The sequence below is a fragment of the Euleptes europaea genome, chromosome 13 (assembly GCF_029931775.1).
Source record: "Euleptes europaea isolate rEulEur1 chromosome 13, rEulEur1.hap1, whole genome shotgun sequence".
Taxonomy (NCBI): domain Eukaryota; kingdom Metazoa; phylum Chordata; class Lepidosauria; order Squamata; family Sphaerodactylidae; genus Euleptes; species Euleptes europaea.
The window spans coordinates 30457841-30477919 of record NC_079324.1 but is presented as its reverse complement, the minus strand read 5'-3'; the positions used below and the strand labels follow the sequence as shown (position 1 = coordinate 30477919).

General features: G+C 46.7%; 1 protein-coding gene across 1 annotated transcript in view; it reads left to right on the top strand.

Annotated features, from left to right (window-relative positions):
- Window positions 1–16282: 16282 nt before the first annotated feature.
- The window catches only part of GPR50 (G protein-coupled receptor 50), a 31805-nt gene continuing 28008 nt past the window's right edge, over window positions 16283–20079 (top strand). Inside the window, exon 1 of the mRNA XM_056859592.1 lies at window positions 16283–16442. Within this exon, the coding sequence (XP_056715570.1) occupies window positions 16283–16442 (160 nt within the window). The remainder of the gene's footprint in view (window positions 16443–20079) is intronic.

Below are 20079 nucleotides of genomic sequence, written 5' to 3'. Positions count from 1 at the left end.
TCATTCTGCTGGCGACTATGCTACCCCACCGCTCAGTACTGAAATATATTCTGCCCTATAAACACACCTTTTCATGGACAATAAAACTTTATAGTAAAGTTGTCACCACCTAGCAACAACAGCTTCAGTTACGATGCAAATAGCTTGGGGAAGGGCCATAGCTCAACGACGGAGCATATGCTTCAAGTCCTGGAGTCCTTAGTTAAAGGAGCTTGGCCAACAGGTGCTGGGAAAGGCATTTCTTTGCCCAAGATCCTGGAAAGCCACTGCCAGTCAGCATAGGCAATACCACTAGGTGGACCAATGACCTGATATAGTGTAAGGCAACTTCATGTTCACATGCAACAGGGCAAGGGCTGACAACTCCAAGTTTTGGGGGTTGAGCCTGGGGAGGGCATGGTTTGGAGAGGTGAGGGACTCAGCAGGTATAATGCCATAGAATTCACCCTCCAAATCAACCATTTTCTCCAGGGGTAATGATCTCTGTTGTCTAGGGATCAGTTGCCATTCTGGCAGAACTCCAGGCTCCACCTGGAGGATGGCAACCCCAGGGCATTCAATGCAAAACCCAAGGGAAGTTATGATATTAATGTTCTCTCTCCAATGTGTGTGTGTGTGTGTGCGTGCACCATCAAGTCACAGTTGACCTATGGTGACCCCGTAGGATTTTTAGGAGCAAATTTGTGAAAGGGTTTTTATTTTTTAAACATACCATTTGTTAAGAGGATAGAGAAGTGGATGCCCATCAGTTTTACGATATTATCACCAGATAACACCCCCCAAGCTACAAACAAAAAACTAGGATACATAAACAGCACTCCAGGCAAGGCAAATTTAGGTATATAGATATATTTATATATGACTCACAGATCTTGAGCATATGTTCTGTGAGACGCCTGAGCCAATATCTTAATGTTAGGTTAGATTCCTGTTCACTGTGTACCACTTTTTAAAGGGCCCGGGAGGGAAACCTAGAATTTTATGCTTAGGGAGCAGCGAACAGTATAAAACAATTCTTCTCTGTTGGCTGTCAGAGAAGGCAGCAACTTCTCCCACTGGAAGTCGGGAGAAGTTGCTGCCTAAAATCCCACATGCCTCCTATTGCCCCCTCCTCAAAGTTCTGAATGTCTCCCAAGATTTTGCATTTACTACATTTATTTAAAACATTTATAGACCTGACTTTCTCCCAGAAAACAACAGTAAAACCAGTCATCATAAAAACATCAAAGGATGACCGTCAAAACAAGGCTCCAAGCAGCTGTTCTTCAAAGTCAGGGTATTAAAAACATTCATCAAGATGCATCAAAACTCTCTTTAAAAAGTCCAGTCCTGCATCCCAACCAAAACCACAGATCTTCTAACATCCTCTTGCATAATGTCCCTTAGCATTAGAGTGACTACCAAACAAGTCTACAAAGAGGCAGTCATGATCTGTACTCTCAAAGGGGTTGGAACCAGTAGAAGGTACTCCTGAACGGAGAGGAGCTGCTGCATGGAGTCATACCGGGATAATAAAATACTCAGCATGAACTGATTTGACTGTCCAGAAAGGCAAGGCTCCAAATCATTGTTGTAATCGATAGCCTTCTGATGAAATGCACCATCTTACACTTCTCCTTTTGAAGTCTGGGTGGCAACAATGGTGGCAGACATCTCTTATGTAGCTTGGAAGGTTCAAATTTCAGTCTGCTGTGATGTTCACTGAGGCAATTTATGCATGGCTGTTCCTTTTTAATCACCCTGCCGACTACTTAGGAGGTTTGCTTTGATTATGCTTGCATTTTTGACCGTCAGAGGTCGCCTTGCTCTCCCCGTGCATTTCTGCGCATTTCCCCTGTGTTTTCTGGATGCTGTGTAAACACAAATCCAGAAAACACGGGCAAAATATGCAGAAACATGCGGGGAGAGTAAGGTGACCTCTGATGGTTGGAAAATGCAAGCATCATCAAAGTAAAGCCCCAAAGTAGTTGGTGGGGTGACCGCGAGGAAACGCCATGCCTACATGGCCTGGGTGACCTTGGCTAAATTAGTAGCACAAGACTCCTGTGAGATTAAACATGTTGATCTAGGCCTCTTGGTGGGAGTGTAAAAAGAGTACTAGTAATATCCCCTCTGTTAAGAATCACTGGGTTGGATAAAATTGCTTTCCAGTTTGCAACAAAGTCCCAGGCTACCAGCCGGTCAACCCCAGTCTAGAGGGTTAGGGTTGGAGCTTGAAAACTGAGGTTCAAATCCCTACTGCGCTGTGATGTTCACTGGGTGGCCTTGGCCGAGTCACTAGTGCAAGAAAGTTGTGAGGTTCGAACTGGTGCTCTAAGCCACAGTATACTTTCCCCAGGTCCATCCTTGTGTCCAGCCAATAGATGTAGTCTGGGAATCTGACAAATCTGGGAAAAGTATACTTAATCTGGGGAAAGTATACTTAATCTTATTTAACCTCTTTTCTTGGAAAGAAGGCAATTAAGGGGAGACACGATAGTGGTCTATAAAATTATGCATGGTATGGAGAGAGTAGACAGGGAGAAGCTTTTCTCCCTCTCTCATAATACTAGAAAGTGGGGTCATCTGCTGAAGTTGGAGGGTGAGAGATTCAAAACAGATAAAAGGAAGTATTTCTTCACACAACGCATAGTTAAAACTCCCTGCCCCAGGATGTGGTGAAGGCTGCCAACTTGGAAGGCTTTCAGAGGGGAGTGAACATGTTCATGGAGGAGAGGGGTATTCATGGCTACTAGTAAAAATGGATACTAGTCATGATGCATACCTATTCAGGATCAGAGGACCATGCCTATTATGTTAGGTGCTGTGGAACGCAGGCAGGACAATGCTGCTGCAATCGTCTTGTTTGTGGGCTTCCTAGAGGCACCTGGTTGGCCACTGTGTGAACGGACTTGATGTACCTTTTTCTGATCCAGCATGTCCTTATGTTCTCTTTGTGGGAGTGTTAAAGTATTACTAAGAATGGCTAACGAACCCTCTATAACTAGGAAGAATTTAACTTTTGAGTTACTGTAACAGAGAATTTTACCCTGTGCATACTTTGCTAAAGGGGTGGGGGGAGAATCACCAACCCCTTATGCATAATTCAGTCCTCACCTTATCAACCCTTCAATTAGTTAAACCTTTTGAAACCTGTTTTGCCCCAGATGTGCCACTCTCTGTGGATCCCAAGTGTCAGTCTGTAAAACTTCATATTAGAGCTGCTGTCACTTCCCTTTAAAGATGTGAATTAAATCTGGGTCATTCTGGGTATTTATTTCTGATGAGACTAAATCAAATCCAGTTCGTTATTGCGTACTCTGGAATCTGAGACGAACAAACAGATGTATGGAAGTAAAATATGTTATTCTTAAAATGCACATGTCTGATCGGGTGAAGCCTGTGGAAGTGAGTACATCAACTGTGCGGATGCATGGGCAGTCAGAAAGATCACTGGTTCAACGTCTCTCATCCCAGAATCAAAAGGAAAGAGTAGACCATGAAGAAACTTCCAGACATGGGCTGGAAGAAACTGTAGCACCAGGGCCATATCAGGGGTCGGCACGGTTGAGTACCAGCTCTAGCATATGGCCTGGCAGAGGGCCCACCCCTCGCTGGAGATGCTTGGTCAATCTCACAAATTCACTCCTCTCGGTGAAGCCACAGTTGGGGGGTGAAGGAGAAGAAGAGAACTGTGCTGGGCAATGAGTCCCAACTGTGGCTAGGGTTGCCAACCTCCAGGTGGTTATGGCAAAAAAAGCACGAAACTGCTGTTGCTTAAACAAAAGAAGTCAATGTAATGTAAGCACAAACATATAAGCAGGAGCAATGGTGATAAGTAAGTATGTTTACAACTTCAAGACTGAATATAAGGTAAATGTCAAGATAACCATTCGGTTCAAAAAAGTCCAAGGGTGCCAAAAAAGATAGGTTTCCGGTATAGATTCCTATTTCGCATAAGCTTTTTCGATTCAGACCATCCCACGACATTCAGTCATAGTTCACAGAACATGTGTTCTATAAAGTATATTCTTAATTAGCCATATGACAATTATAGGGGTGAGATACACAATAGACAACATACATAATACAAAATCTCATATATACATACTCAGAGAATGAGGCTTGTAGCCTTTCAGTATTAGCGGATGGTGAATCTGTGTCATCTGCTGGAGTGTCATAGAAGAGGGTGACATAGAAGAGGGTGACATAGAAGAGGGTGACATTTTCCTTCCAGATTCAAGCCAGGGACAGCCATCTTAGATTTGTCAATCACCACCAGGTGGCAGCATCAGTGTGACTATTTGATCCATTCTGTGAAGAGAAAGCAGGAGTTTGTTTGCATCATCTTGTCCTAGGGTTGCCAACCCTGGGTTGGGAAATTCCTGGAGAGTTTTAGGGGTGGGGTACAGTTGCCAGCCTCCAGGTGGGGCCTAGAGACCTCGTAGAATTACAACTGATCTCCAGATGACAGAGATAACCCCTGGAGAAAATGGCTATTTTGGAGGGTAGACTTTCACAAATAAATGCATGCACCTCTTCCTTTACTCCCATCGGCCCCAGCAAGTTTTGCTCCACAATTTTCTGCAGCCCACATTCTCTTGAGTTCTTTATTGCATTTAGAATGTTATGTTGCAAATATACTGAGAGTTGGTATTAGGGTTGCCAACCTCCAGGTGGTGGCTGGAGAACTCTTGCTGTTACAACAGATCTCCAGCCGACAGAGATCAGTTCACCTGGAGATAATGGCTGCTTTGGCCATTGGACTCTGGGGCATTGAAGTCCCTCCCTTCCCCAAACCCTGCCCTCCTCAGGCTCCGCCCCCAAAATATCCAGGTATTTCCCAACCCAGAGCTGGCAACCCTCATTGGTATGGTGTTACTGGGCAGAGTTTTGGACTTTGACCTGGAAGATTTAAGTTCAGGTCCATAGCTAGACACAGACCCCACTGAGCAGGCTCTCGCTAGCCTAGCTTACCTAGCAGGATTGCAGTCAGAATAAAATGCAGTAACTCTCGCCTGAGTTCCTTGTAGGAAGGCTGGAATACAGCTGCAGAAAATATATAAGGATATATATTATATATAAGGACAGCCTACTCCCTTACAAACCTACCTGACTGCTGTGAAATTTCTTCTGAAGTTTTGCTTTGAGTGCCCCCGCCTTCTGACATTAGACAGGTAGCAACCTGTGAAATGACCTTCTTGGTTGTGGCACCAAAACTGTCCTCCCAGAGGCATTTGCCTGAACCCTTCTGTCGCTATCTTCCTCCAGTAGGTGAAGATCTTTTGTTTGTTTCAGCTGGCATTAGGGTTGCCAGGTCCCTCTTCGCCACCAGCAGGAGGATATTGGGGCGGAACCTGAGGAGGGCGGGGTTTGGGGAGGGGAGGGACTTCAATGCCATAGAGTCCAATTGCCATAGCGGCCATTTTCTCCTGGTGAACTGATCTCTGTCGGCTGGAGATCAGTTGTAATAGCAGGAGATCTCCAGCTAGTACCTGAAGGTTGGCAACCCTATCAGTCATCCGTATTTCCTGTCCTGTGTTTCAATTGTTGTTCTTATGTTTTTGTATGTGTATTTTAGCTTGGTTTTAATTGTTTTAATTATGTACTTTTCATGGATTTTAATGGTTTTTAAGATACTTTTTTATTATGTATGTTTTTAATCTGGAAGTTGCCTTTGTGGCCCAGATAAGGGCAAAAAGGTAGGGTACGCATTTTGTAAATGAATGAATAAATATACCTTTGTCCTTTCTTGTTCAGACTCTTATTGGTACTGATGGCCATAGCGGCCCAGCAAGGAAGGGTCTGTGTGACATGCGCCAAGCTGTTCATTCTCATAGACAGCTGCCACACTGAACTACTGTGTTTGTGAACTGAAGCGTTCCTTCAGTGTGTCTGTATATGAATGTATGGACATTCTTCTCTGGCTTCTGTCCCTGGGAAATTGAGGATTAAGGGAAAGGAATGCAAGGGCTACTGTCTTCCATAAGAGACTGGCTCATTGTAAATATCCTCCTGGCTTCACTTGGGATTGTAGAGGGGGAAGGGTCATGCTCGGTGGTGGGAGAACTAGTGGCAGACACTTAACAACATGGGTTCTACACTGTTGAATGGAGAATGTGTACTCTCTATGTGCACCTGAATACATGAACGTTCAAGCTGATCTGTAAGGGGCTGTGTGTCATGTATTGGACAGGTGCTCTTTCAGAATCTCCTTAGGCTCTGCGTTTGGTCTCCTGCCTCTCTGTTCAGTGGGTGAAAATCACACTGGAATAAGGAAAGGGCTCCAAAAGGGCATAACCTAATATATAAAGTCAGCCTAGGATCCTTCTACAGCACATCAAATGGTTTTATGGTCTTTCTTTTATGTGGCACATAGAGTGGCAAAAGTATAATGCTTTTGAACTGATTGAGGGCCTTAGCTACCTGTTCCCAGGTCCAATTGACAGATGCAGCCTGGGACTGAGAGTTCCATGGTCAGAACTTAATTGCTAGACACGAGGGGTCCCAATTCGAATCAAGACTGCATCATGTGGGGAGAGCAGGGATTGAGCCTTCGCCCCCGTGCAGTTTTCCTGATAAGAAATAGCCCCAGGGACCTGTGTTTAAGAAACCTAATGTGTAGCGATGGGCTACATGTGTACTGCATGCACATTTCCCCAATGAGAAGGAACAACCTCTACGTGCAGAGGTGTATACGCGGAGAGAGCAAGGGCTGCCTCTCTTTGTAGGCAAGCTAACAGGAACAGCAGGATGGCAAAGCAAGGCGATTTAATATGGGTGAGGATTCTTCCATGTCACTAGCCTTTGGTTTGTTCCTTGCTGTGGTTCCTCGCCTGGTGCTCATCTTATGATTCCTGTCACCAGGTGTCTTGGTCTGCAGCCTACTGGTTGTGGTATAGACACATAATTAGTCCTATCCCCTGATCATTTTGGTTGCTCTTTTTTTATACCTTCTCAAGCTCTGCAATATTTCTGGCTCCGCTTCTTCCTGTCACATGGTCTGTTTAGTAGGTCTCACACTGTGTGGTGATACTTGATTATTCTGGTTGTTTGGCCTTTTTACTGTGCTATCTTGAATCCTAACAAGGCTTGAGATGGCAAAAAACATCCCTTAAGTGGTAGGAGCATCTTGCCTGCTTCTGGAAGAGGTGACATACCTGTGCTTTCCTAGTATTTCGAGCCAAAACTGCTTATTTCAGTGGCTGAGAGCTGTTCTCATGATCATTCCAAAGGAAAGGGGATGAGACGGTTGCACATGGTTTGTTCTGCCACCATAAGGAAGGAAATGAACCCTGCTTGTGATTTAATTAAATGAGGAGGAATTTGTACAGAACACGCATCATTTCTACATATTTGATCAAAATTAATTGTGTGTTCTACACTGGCAGGATTCATGTAACCACCCCATCTGTAATGGGGAAAAAAAGAAACTTCTATTTATAAGGGATTCATTAAGAGGCATTAACGTCGTCTCTGAAGACACAATGATCTAATTAAGTGGAGCTTGAGATGGAAGATCAATATTTCACTTATTTTTCAATTAGGTAAGTTGTGCAAACGTTATAATGTAATTGTGGACCTTATTGGGGGGCTGTCCTAGAATAAAGGGAGTAGTTTCAAATTTAATACATGAAACTGCCTGATACTGAGTCAGACCATTGGTCCACCTAGTTCAGTATTGCCTACTTGGACTTGCAATTACTCTTTTGTTTTGTGTTTCTTCTCCACTCCATTGATTTGAACTAAGTTTTCCGCTAACAGAAGGTACTTCTGTCAGCGGAACAAAACTTTCCTACCTCTTCCCCTCCTGCTGCATCCAGCGTGGTGAAGTGGTTAAGAGTGGTGGTTTGGAGTGGTGGACTCTAATCTGGAGAACCGGGTTTGATTCCCCGCTCCTCCACATGAGCGGCGGAGGCTAATCTGGTAAATCGGGTTGGTTTCCCCACTCCTACACATGAAGCCAGCTGGGTGACCGTGGGCTAGTCACAGCTCTCTAAACTCTCTCAGCCTCACCTACCTCACAGGGTGTCTGCTGTGGGGAAGGGGATTGTAAGCCAGTTTGATTCTTTCTTAAGTGGTAGAGAAAGTCAGCATATTAAAAAAAAAATCCTATTGAGCTCCCTGAAATACTACTGGAGGACAGGGGACCTTCAGGAATGGCATGACAGGCAAATTGGGGTCTGCAGCAGAAAGGAGGAATTGGCAGAAATTACACCTCCTCTTCCATTAGTGGGAACATTTAATCTGGATCCAACCCTATGTATGGTAGGAAGATCCATAGCCAGGAGACTTCTAAATTTTGTAATATCTGTTTATTTACAAGCATAAAGTTGGACAAGGGGGGAGCTGGGAAGCAGCCCTTCAGACTATGCTATCTGTTCCCCAAAAGCAAACACAAAGACTGATTCTCCAGCCAACTGCAACTCTCTTCCACTCTGGCTATTGCCAGTTCGGCTACCAAACTTTCTACACCGCTTCCATCTACTCAGTACATCCCAGCTAATAGCCACCAGCTATAATGACAGCCAGCATGGTATAGTGGTGAAGAGCGGCCTTTCAACAAGATGTCAGCTGAGAGGTCCCCATGGCAATTCAATTTAGAAGCGTTACAGGAGCCTTCGGCTGCCAACCTCTGGGTGGGGCCTGGAGATTTCCCAGAATTACAACTGATCTCCAGACAACAGAGATCACTTCCCCTGGAGAAAATGGCTGCTTTGGAGGGCGGACTCTATGGCATTATACTCCACTGAGGTCCCTACCCTATCTAAACCCCAGATTCTACCCCCAAATCTCCAAGAATTTCCCAATCGAATTGGTATTTAAAGGGACAGCTAGAGGGGCCAATTTAAAAGTTGGCAACCTAAGTGTAAGGTAGTCCAGGGGAGGGGACTTGCCGATCAAGTGAGCTTTGAAACAGACTGCCTACCCAATTGACACCGATTTGAAAACCAGTGGTGCAGTGGTTAGTGTGTCTGCCTAGAAGTGCAGAGGCCTAGATACAATCCCCCACTTAGCCATGAAGCTCTCTGGGTGACCTTGGGATAGTTGCTTTCTCTCTCTCATCCTAACCTCCCTTACAGGGTGGTTGTGAGGATAAAATGGAGGGGAGAGAATCCTGTACACAGCCCTGAGCTCCATGGAGAGAGGATGGGATAGAAATGTGAATTTTTGCAATGGAACAAACACCGGGCACCTCCGAAGTGTACTGAAACTGAAATTCAGTACAATTAATATGTGACTGGAAAAAAATATGGAATACGGAACTCCTCAAGCATATTTGTTAATGATGGCCACATGGTGGTGCTATCAAACAGCTTTCTTGGTTCCCAGCCTAAGGAATGTCATTACTTCTCCTCCTGCTCTGAACTGGCTGCTAACAGGCTAGAGATCCTTCCTGGATTTTGACAGATCTGCTGTACGGATTATCTCTTCTTCCCATTCACATCTTCTCATCACTGCACTCCTGCTCCCATTCACACATCTCTCTGCTTCTTTCCCATTCCCCATTCCAGAATAACCCTGTGGCCAAGCATGAGAGCCTGGAAGAAGACATCGTTTAGAGCTCATTTCAAATTCTGCTAAAGAGCACCTGGAAATAGATTGAGTCCCTTCCCCACTCCGTTTGGCTAGATGCAAAATGTAGATTGCACCATATTAAGAAATGTGATTGGAGCTTTGAAAAGCTAAGATAAAAATACCAGCAACTGACAATTAATTAATACAAATTAGCATCTGAAGTGGAGGAGAAGGGCAGGTGACAAAAGACCGAACCAAGAGCACATGTTCAGACATCTCAAATCTACTACACAGGTCACAGCCACAGTGCCTGTGGAAAGGAAGGGCTACAGGGGCTATACACTTCCCCGATTTTTTTGGTTCAAGTCTCTAGTCCTCTTATTTGCAAAGGAAAATACATACAGAGGCACTATTCTGCACTATTGCTCCAAATGGGTGAGAGCTTGACCTTTGTTTTCTTAAAAATAAACTTTCTTAAAACATAGTAAATACTATTAATCATATGAGATTAGTTGTTTCTAGATTGTTGCTGTTTTACATTGGTTTACAGAGCTTCAGGTGTTGACAGAACACCCACATCTTCCCCCTGCTCCCCCATATACACTCCACATAAGAACATAAGAAAGGCCATGCTGGATCAGACCAAGGCCCATCAAGTCCAGCAGTCTGTTCACACAGTGGCCAACCAGGTGCCTCTAGGAAGCCCCCAAATAAGACGACTGCAGCAGCACCATCCTGCCTGTGTTCCACTGCACCCAAAATAATAGGCATGCTCCTCTCACCCTGGAGAGAATAGGTATGTATCATGACTAGTATCCATTTTTACTAGTAGCCATGAATACCCCTCAAATGCTTACAAGGTTAGCACTCCCATCATGGGAATGTGAGTGGAATGCACAGAGTCTGTCACATGTAATTGTCACAGTGTTTATTTCACTGCACGTACACAATGCTGGGAGGTTGTGATGGTTCCCTGATAAGCCAGAAAATCTTGTGTAGACCACATGTGATGATCTACATCCATTTTCTTCTACATAGAAGTTCTATTTGTGTAAGAAATACAGCACATTCCTCCACTGTGGTGCTACAAGGAAGCAGCATTGAGGCATTAGTGGAACTGGATGCACGGTCACTCTGTGTAGCCAACGTGGTGTAGTGGTTAAGACCGGTGGACTCTAATCTGGAGAACCAGGTTTGATTCCCCACTCCTCCACATGAGCGGCGGACTCTAATCTAGTGAACCAGGTTGGTTGCCCACTCCTGCACATGAAGCCAGCTGGGTGACCTTGGACTAGTCACAGTTCTCTTCAAACTCTCTCAACTTCACCTACTTCACAGGATGTCTGTTGTGGGGAGAGGAAGGGAAGGAGATTGTAAACTGGTTTGATTCTCCTTAGAAGGTAGATTAAACCGGCATATAAAAACCATCTCTTTTCCTCCTCCTCCTCTCTGTCTTCCCCCCCTTCAAGATTCCACATGGGGGTTTGTCAGAGTTTGACCCCTATGAGGATTCCCACTCCCCACAGTTATGTTACCATCTGTGCCCTCCCAGGGTTCCCTCCAATGGCGTACTTCGCAGTTGGCTTCTTTATTAATTTATATGTTTACTTCATTTATATCCCACTTTTCTCCCCAATGGGATCCAGAACGGCTTACATCCTTCTTTTCTCCATTTCCCCCTCACAACAACCCTGTTAGGTTAGGTTGAGAGTGTGTGACTGGCCCAAACTCACTCAGCAGGCTCCCATGGCAGAGCAAAGATTCAAACCAGGGTCTCTCAGATCCTAGCTGGACACTCTAACCACACCACGCTCATGTACCTGCATAGGGTTGCTTGTTCTTAATCCTTTGCATGTCTTTGTCCTGTTGGGAAGACCAAAACAAAAGCGGTTGCATAGAGGCAGTATGAGTCTGCACCAACAAACAAGTCCAGTGAAGAGCTGCTATTTGTATATAATAGCATACAGCTATTATGCTTCTGCGCGCACATGGTTGCAGGCAGTACACATGCATGTGTGTGCACACATGCATTTTACCAGAAGGGGTGCTGCTCTGTGCAGGTAGTTTTATTCTATTTTTTAATGGACAGCTTTTCCACTTTAAAAGTCTTTTAAGCACCTCGTAAAGGGGTAAATTCATCATGTGCAAAAAAAGGAACCATATAAATAGACAATACCCTCCATTATATAAAAGGAAATAAATTTGGACAAGCAGCAGAAATGTTTTTTTTTTAAATAAAGAACACAGAGGCTATCACTATCCCAACTGCCTGAGCATTCCACAGCTGGGGCACTACCACAGAATAGGCCCTGTCCCCTCATAAAGCAGGGGCATCTTGAACAGGGCTTCATGTAATTCAGACATGAGCAGACAGTCCTTCCATAGGTGAAATTCCAGAGAGGTAGCTTTGGAGCAAAACCAAAAAAATGTCTTGTGGCATCACAAAAACTCACATTTACTGCAGCGGAAGCTTCCGTAGATTGGGGTGCATTCCATTGGTTGTGAGGCCAGAATCAACCTTTTCCTTCCATTATCCTGTAATATGAATGTAAAATCCAACTCTTCCATGATCCTTTCCACACTAACAACATTCTCATGGCTCAAATGACTCAGCTGCTTTGGACAGCATCCAGACTAACTGCAGGGAAGCATCACGAAGATTCTTGGGGATGGTATTCGAAAGAATGGCTTTGAGCTTCAGTAGGGAATTGCTTTTCCCTCTGGTGGTTCACACCTGCATATATGTGCCATCCCTACACTTGACAAATGAATGTGTGAACTGACTCGGTCCAAAAGCTGTGTATTTGAAGTGTCATGGCTTGAAAATGAGAGTTCTGTCTCTAATGGCCCATTCGCACAGGAAACTTTTCATTGGGTGATGTAGTCACCTACTGACAAACATCTGTTTGTGAACCCTTCCTAGGAGGGTGAACCCTTCTGGGATCAACACAGACAACAATTGCCTTGCTTGCAGCTGCTGGTAACCCTAAGCCCCTTAAGTAGCCATTAAACACCATTGAACTCAATAGAATGCAGTGCAGAGTAAATATGGTGTTAAGGGTAAAGGTAGTCCCCTGTGCAAGCACTGAGTCATTCTTGATCCATGGGGTGATGTCACATCCCAACATTTACTAGGCAGGCTATGTTTACAGGGTGGGTTTGCCATTCCCTTCCCCAGTCATCTTCCCTTTACCCCCAGCAAGCTGGGTACTCATTTTACTGACCTCGGAGGGATGGAAGGCTGAGTCAACCTTGAGCCAGCTACCTGAAACCAACTTCCGTTGGGATCAAACTCAGGTCGTGAACAGAGCTTTTGACTGCAGTACTGCAGGTTACCACTCTGGTTCAGAGGCTGTGTACCTCTGAACAACAGAGAAGTTTTGTCTTCCGAATTCCCGCTGTGGGTCTTTTGTGGGCATGTGGGCACTGTGGGCACTTTTGTGGGCACTGTTCCCCAGTGGGGAACAGAAGGCTGAACTAGATGGATCTTTGTTCTCATCCAACAGGGCTCTTCTTATGATGTGAAGGGGAGTCAGGCATTTCCAAACTCTCAGGAACATGTGGTGGGACACGCCAGGAAACACAGGCCAACTGACTTTCCCAAGTGTGCTTCCACAGTGTGTCCCTCAGAGATGCATGCCTCTTCTTTTGTACTGCAAAGACAAGAAGAGCACACTTGTGTATGAAGTGGACGTTAATCTTCATGTTCTTTTTCACCCTTTGATTCAGGCAGCACAGATCATACACCTCCAAAAAGTCCTACTTCCACATCCTCTCACACCACCTCAAACTGAATGCTTTCCCATGGAGTCCAGTTAAGCAAGTGATATGCATGCAGGTACGAAGAATCCCTGGCCTCCAAACAATGGTCAAGGAGAGGCTGGTGGTAGGATGGCTGTTCAAGGAGATAGTTGCCAGGACAATCCCAATAAGCAGGGTTTCCAGCCTCCCGGTGGGGGCTGGAGATCTCCCAGAATGACAACTGATCTCCAGAATACAGAGATCAGTTTTCCTGAAGAACATGGTTGCTTTGGAGTGGGTACTCTATGACATTATAACCCACAGAAGTCCCTCCCTTCCCCAAATGCTTGTCTTCCCAGGCTCCAACACTCCCCCAAATCTCCAGGAATTCACCAACCCAGAGCTGGCAACCTTATTAAGGCAGAGCAGTGCTGTAAAGTTGGAAAACCCAAATCTCCTTGGGTGGGAAAAAACTGACAATTTCCTCGGCTCTGCCCAATGACCTGGTAGAATTCTGAGGCTGTAGAATGGGCTGTACCCCTAGGAGAATATTCACATTTTCTTTAATGCTCCCCCATATAAAACCTCCCTGCAAATAACACACGATGAGCTCTGCTCTCAACCCGAATTTGATCCCGATGAGTTTGATCCCAACGGAAGTCAGTTTCAGGAAGCTGGCTCAAGGTTGACTCAGCCTTCCATCCTGCCGAGGTTGGTAAAATGAGTACCCAGCTTTCTGGGGGTAAAGTGTAAATGACTAGGGAAGGCAACGGCAAACCACCCTATAAATAACACATTTTCTTTAATGCTCCCCTAGCTCTTTGAATCCTTTGCTAGTTTTCTACTGGCAGGGAAGGGGACGCTTGAAAAACATACACTCCTCCCCAGGAATCTGAAATAGTACTGTTCAAGAGCCAGCGTGGTGTAGTGGTTAAGAGCAATAGACTCTAATCTGGAGAACCAGGTTCGATTCCTTCCTCCTCCACATGAAGCCTGTTGGGTGACCTTGCACCAGTCCCAGTTCTGTCATAACTCTCTCAGTCCCCGCAGAGGCAAACCTTGGCAAATTTGGCAAACCACCACCGAATACTTCTTGCCTTGAAAACTCCAGTGGGTCACCGTAAGTCAGCTGGGACTCAACGGCCCTTTCCACCACCACAGTCCATTCTGCCAGTCCCTCATTACTTTGCCCGCTACCTCTCATAGAATCATACAGTTGGAAGGGACCACAAGGGTCATCTAGTCCAACCCCCTGCACAACGCAGGAAACTCACAACTACTTCCCCCCTCCACATACCCAGTGACCCTGCTCCATGCCCAGAAGATGGCCAAGGTGCCCTCCCTCTCATGATCTGCCTAAGGTCGTAGAATGAGCATATCTGACAGATGGCAACTAGCCTCTGCTCAAAAACTTTAAGTGGCAACCTATTTTTCTCATTTAACGGACCCAAAACAAAGGAGGGCATATATGTTCGCAAGGCCAAATGTGCTGGCCTCATCAATATTACAGGGGAGATTTCAATCAGTACCACTCTCTGCAAGGTTATGCCCTTGTGGAATGAATCACATGAACACATGAAGCTGCCTTATACTGAATCAGACCATTGGTCCATCAAAGTCAGTATTGTCTACTCAAACTGACAGCTGCTCTCCAGAGTCTCAGGCAGAGAGGGTCTTTCACATCAACTACTTGCCTAGTCCCTTTAACTGGAGATGCCAGGGATTGAACCTGGGACCTTCTGCATGCCAAGCAGATGTTCTACCACATAGACTCTCATAGAATCGGTTGCACGTGTTCTTTTGCACGGCCCCCTTTATCAGAGAATCCGCCTTAAGTTCCTCAACCCGTTGTTCGCTGGTAGGGAATGGGCACCCAGTTGAGCGCAAGGTAGCCTTTCTTATGTCTACTCAGGATGTGGCCACAATTGACCATGTAGCCAAGTTTTTGCAATAGGCAATGTGGATCCTCGAAAGACACTTTAAACGGGAACAGGCGAGCTCTGTTGAGTAAAATTGTAAGACTATGTTCTCTGCAGGTATTGTGTATGCCAATAAAGGTTTGTTTGATTGATTGGTTGCTTGATTGATAAACCTCCTGGGAAGGAGCGCTTACCCCTCCCCAGGAAGCCTGTTCCCCTGAAGAACCGGTCTGTGTGCTATGTGTTAAGCGCCGTCAAGTCCCTTCCGACGCATGGTGACCCTATGAATCAACGCCCTCCAAAATGTCCTATCTTTGACAGCCTTGCTCAGGTCTTGCAAACTGAGGGCTGTGGCTTCCTTTATAGCACTGGTTCCCAACCAGGGGTCCGTGGACCCCCAGGGGCCCGCGAGAACTAAATTAAGGTCCGTGAAACAAAGTTATAAACCCACAATAAATTAATATTTTCAATTAAAAGTTCTCTATTATAAATATATATATATTCAAATATTATTCTAAGTTTAATGTTTGACTAACAGTTATGATTAAAGTTTATTTTCAAATTCTCGGAATTTTTATTTTGAACTTGGGGTCCCTGCACCGGGGGGGGGGGAAAAAGTCCTAGTGGTCCCTGGTCAAAAAAAGGTTGGGAACCACTGCTTTATAGAGTCCATCCATCTCTTGTTGGGTCTTCCTCTTTTCCTGCTGCCCTCCACTTTTCCTAGCACGACTGTCTTTTCTAGTGACTCTTGCCTTCTCAGCAGCTCCAACAGTTGGGAAATTCTTCCTCTCCGGTATGAGCGGAGCAACCCAGCGCTTCCAGGGAGCGCAGGTGGCGGCCAGGGCGCTTTGGGCTGGGAAGTTTGCGTCTTTGCGCCCCGTCGGGACCCGTGTTTCGGAGGCGCCTGGGCTCGGGCAAGGCGCGACCTCGGGATGCCTGGAGGGCTTCGGGGAGCCGGCCGACCTCCCGAGAGGGCTCCGCTCGGGGGCGGGACCGGAGAGCCGGAGCGCCCGCGCCTCTCCCCCCCCCCATGGAGTGGGAGTGCCGCCCAGGGCTTTCCCCTGCCTCTTCCCCCCCGGGTCCCGATCCTGCTGGCGGCGGGCGGGCGGGCGGGCGGCGCGGAGATGCCGGACGGCAACGGGACGTGCGCGGACGGCCGCTTCTTCCCCCGCGAGGCGCGCCACTGCCTGGCCGCCGTGCTCATCTTCACCATCGCGGTGGACATCCTGGGCAACGCGCTGGCCATCGTCTCGGTGCTGCGGAACCGCAAGCTCCGCAACGCCGGTGAGTGCCGCCGGGCGGGCCGACGGGTCGAGGGGTCGCCCCGCCTCGCCTCCGCGCCCCGTCCCAGAGCCAGGAGGCTGCTGTGCGCTTCTGTTCTAGGTTAGGAATAAGGGCCATTGATGCGCGGGAGGCTTTGCCTTGGATTTGCCCCTCTCTAGGTGCGCATTTCCCCCCATCCGAATCCTCAAAACTCTGCATGGGGGCTTATTTTTGTGTTTGGAGAATTGGGATGGGGAAAATGCGCATCTAGCGAGCGGCAGATCCAAGGCAAAACCTTCCCGTGCATAAATGGCCCTGGAGAAGGGAGAACGTGGTCCTGTTGTCCAGGGGCTTCGCAAGGAGCCAGGAGGTAACTCCTCGGGCGAAAACGCATGGGAGGTTTTGCCTTGGGTTTGGCGCTCTCTAAATGCACGTTTTCCCCAGCCGAATTCTCAAAACTAAGCCCCCATGCAGAGATTTGAGAATTCAGATGGGGAAAATGTGCATCTAGAGAGCAGCAAATCCAAGGCAAAGCCTCCAGGATTTTCAGCCAGGTGCAGAAGAGTGCTAAGATTTTCCTCCTCACTTGGCAGGAAAATAGGAAAGGCAACATCATTATATTGGCAAACAGCCATTTTATGGGGTCTTTCTATTTCAGGGAGCGCTGGACATCCTATTCCCCCTATCCGTGGGACACCCCCGCATCCCATTTGATAATCAGGAAAAAAGTAACCAGGTACAACACATGAAGCTGCCTTATACTGAATCAGACCCTCGGTCCATCAAGTTCAGTATTGTCTATTCAGACCGGCAGCCGCTCTCCAGGGTCTCAGGTGTATGGTAAACTTGTATGGTAAACCTGTGTGCACCTACTTCAGGAACCCATTGCTGGTGATATTCTTGTTTGGGGGGGTGCGTGGTTGGTGGGTGGAACCATCTTGTATGAAACCGCACATTCTTCTGGGTGCCGTCTGCAGGACTTAGGGACCCGGACCATGTGCTAGGGCTAGGGCTTTGCCCCAGAGCATGTGCTAGGTCCCAGTCCCGGAACAGGTAAAGTCATGATGAAGAGTGATCCCTTCTCCGTTGACTGAGGTTACTGCAAATTTGGGATATCCTTGGGGAATCAGGTGTCAAAGGGAGAGGAGGGAGAGTCCTAGGCAGTTCTAGTCCTGCACATCCGTCCGTCCATTTAGATATTAAGTCCTGCTGGCTGCCCTTCTGTGTGAGAGACGTTGAGGAATGCTTTTGATGAGATGCCAGCAAGTGTTCAGAGTCTACAGATTGGTGAAAAATGTAACAGCCTTAGTGCAGAATTGTGAATTTCATAGCCTGCCCAGAGTGGACATTCATCCTGCCAGCATGGTGCAGTGGTTTGGAGTGGTGGACTCTAATCTGGAGGACCAGGTTGGTTTCCCCACTTCTCCACATGAAGCCAGCTGGGTGACCTTGGGCTAATCACAGTTCTCTTAGAGCTCTCTCAGCCCCACCTATCTCTCAGGGTGTCTGTTGTGGGGAGGGGAAGGGAAAGTGATTGTAAGCAGGTTTGATTCTTCCTTAAGTGATAGAGAAAGTCGGCACATAAAAAACCAACTCTTCTTCTTCTGCCAGGGAATGATCTTTCTGAGATAGTTGGGCACTTGGCACATCGGATCAGCTCTTGAGACAGGGATGTGATTTCCAGCGTGCTCTAGCATCCTTCAGTAGCAATGTGCTGTCTGCCCACATCTGTTTCCAAATGATAAATCAGCTGTGAGATTGATTGCTTTGAGGTGAGCTGTTACAGGTGTGAAATCCAGCTTGCAAACGGCAAAATCTATTTCTGGGAGAGTAAACCAAACCGCTTGCTGGGGGGTAAAGTGTAGACGACTGGGGGAGACAAAGGCAAACCACTCTGTAAACACAGTCTGCCTATTAAACGTTGTGATGTGACATCACTAATGACCCGGTGCTTGCCTTTATCTTTTAAAACCAAAGTGATGGGACAACTCGTGGCTTGCCATTCTGTTCATGCAGTTGACTTCTAGCAGGCTGAACTGCTGTATAGCCACTGCCTGAGGAGGGCTGGGAGCAGAGGTCAAAAGACCACCCACTAAGGGTTTGTGCTGTATTAATGAATCTCACTGGTGCTTGTCTTAATGGCCTGTTAACACAGACCACAGATGAGGCTGTTAACCTCTATGACTGTGGAAGGGACATAGCTTTGCACTGAAGTCTGCAAAAGCCATGAACCATGCGCTCCAATCTGGTGCGTTTTGGGGATTGTAAGTGGTGTAGTGGTTAACAGCGGTGGTTTGGAGTGGTGGGCTCTAATCTGGAGAACCGAGTTTGATTCCCCAATCCTCCACATGAGTAGTGGAGGCTAATCTGGTAAACTGGATTTGTTTCCCCACCCCTACACACGAAACGCCCTGACCTGGATGGCCCAGGCTAGCCTGATCTCGTCAGAATCTCAGAAGCTAAGCAGGGTCAGCCCTGGTTAGTATTTGGATGGGAGACCACCAAGGAATATCAGGGTTGCTGTGCAGAGGAAGGCACTGGCAAACCACCGCTGGTAGTCTCTTGCCATGAAAACCCCAAAAGGGGTCGCCATAAGTCGGCTGCGACTTGAAGGCACTTTACACACACACACACACGAAACCAGCTGGGTGACCTTGGGCTAGTCACACTCTCTCAGCCCTACCTAGCTCAGGGTGTCTGTTGTGGGGAGGGGAAGGGAAGGCGATTGTAAGGGGAAGGGAAGGCGATTTTAAAACGGTTTGATTCTGCCTTAAGTGGTAGAGAAAGTCGGCATATAAAAACCAACTCATCTTCTTCTTCACTAAATGTTAGGATTCCAATTTTATCCCAAAGGACCATTCAAGTGATTATTGCTCAGATTAAGCCCATTTTTCCCTTCTGTGGGAGGTGAGAGGTGAGATAGTTCTGTTTTCGGGATGGAAATTTTAATTTGGACCCAACCCATTTGGTCCAGCTTGGGTGAGAATGCCTATATGTTTCTCCTATGAAGCATGGCATCTCTGCTGTGGGTCATAGGGACCAGTTGTGTTATGAAAGCATGTGAGATTTGAAATCGCTTCTTTTTGAAACCACCAATAGGCAGTAAACAGCCCAGGAGAGAGAAATCAAATAATAGATTGATGTTTGGTGCTTCTGTTTGAGTGTGAGGTTTATGGCTTAATAAAAGAGTCTTGTTATAGTGTGGCTGTTTGGTGACTTTCAGGTTTTTGTCTAATCAGCATTTCTTCTTGCAAAGGACTGCCTTTTTCTGGAGCCAGCATGGTGTAGTGGTTAAGAGCGGTGGTTTGGAGTGGTGGAGTCTGATCTGGAGAATCGGGTTTGATTCCCCATTCCTCCACATGAGTGGTAAAGGCTAATCTGGTGAACTGGTTTCCCCACTCCTAGACATGAAGCCAGCTGGGTGACCTTGGGCAAGTCACACACTCTCAGCCCCACCTACCTCACAGGCTCTCTGTTGTGGGGAGGGGAAGGGAAGGTGATTGTAAGCCAGTTTGATTCTCCCTTAAGTGGCAGAGAAAGTCGGCATATAAAAGCCAACTCTTCTTCTTCTTCTTCTTCTTCTTCTTCTTCTTCTTCTCCTTCTTCTTCTCCTTCTCCCCCCTCCTCCTCCTTTTCTTGGGTTTTTCCTTCTCTTTCA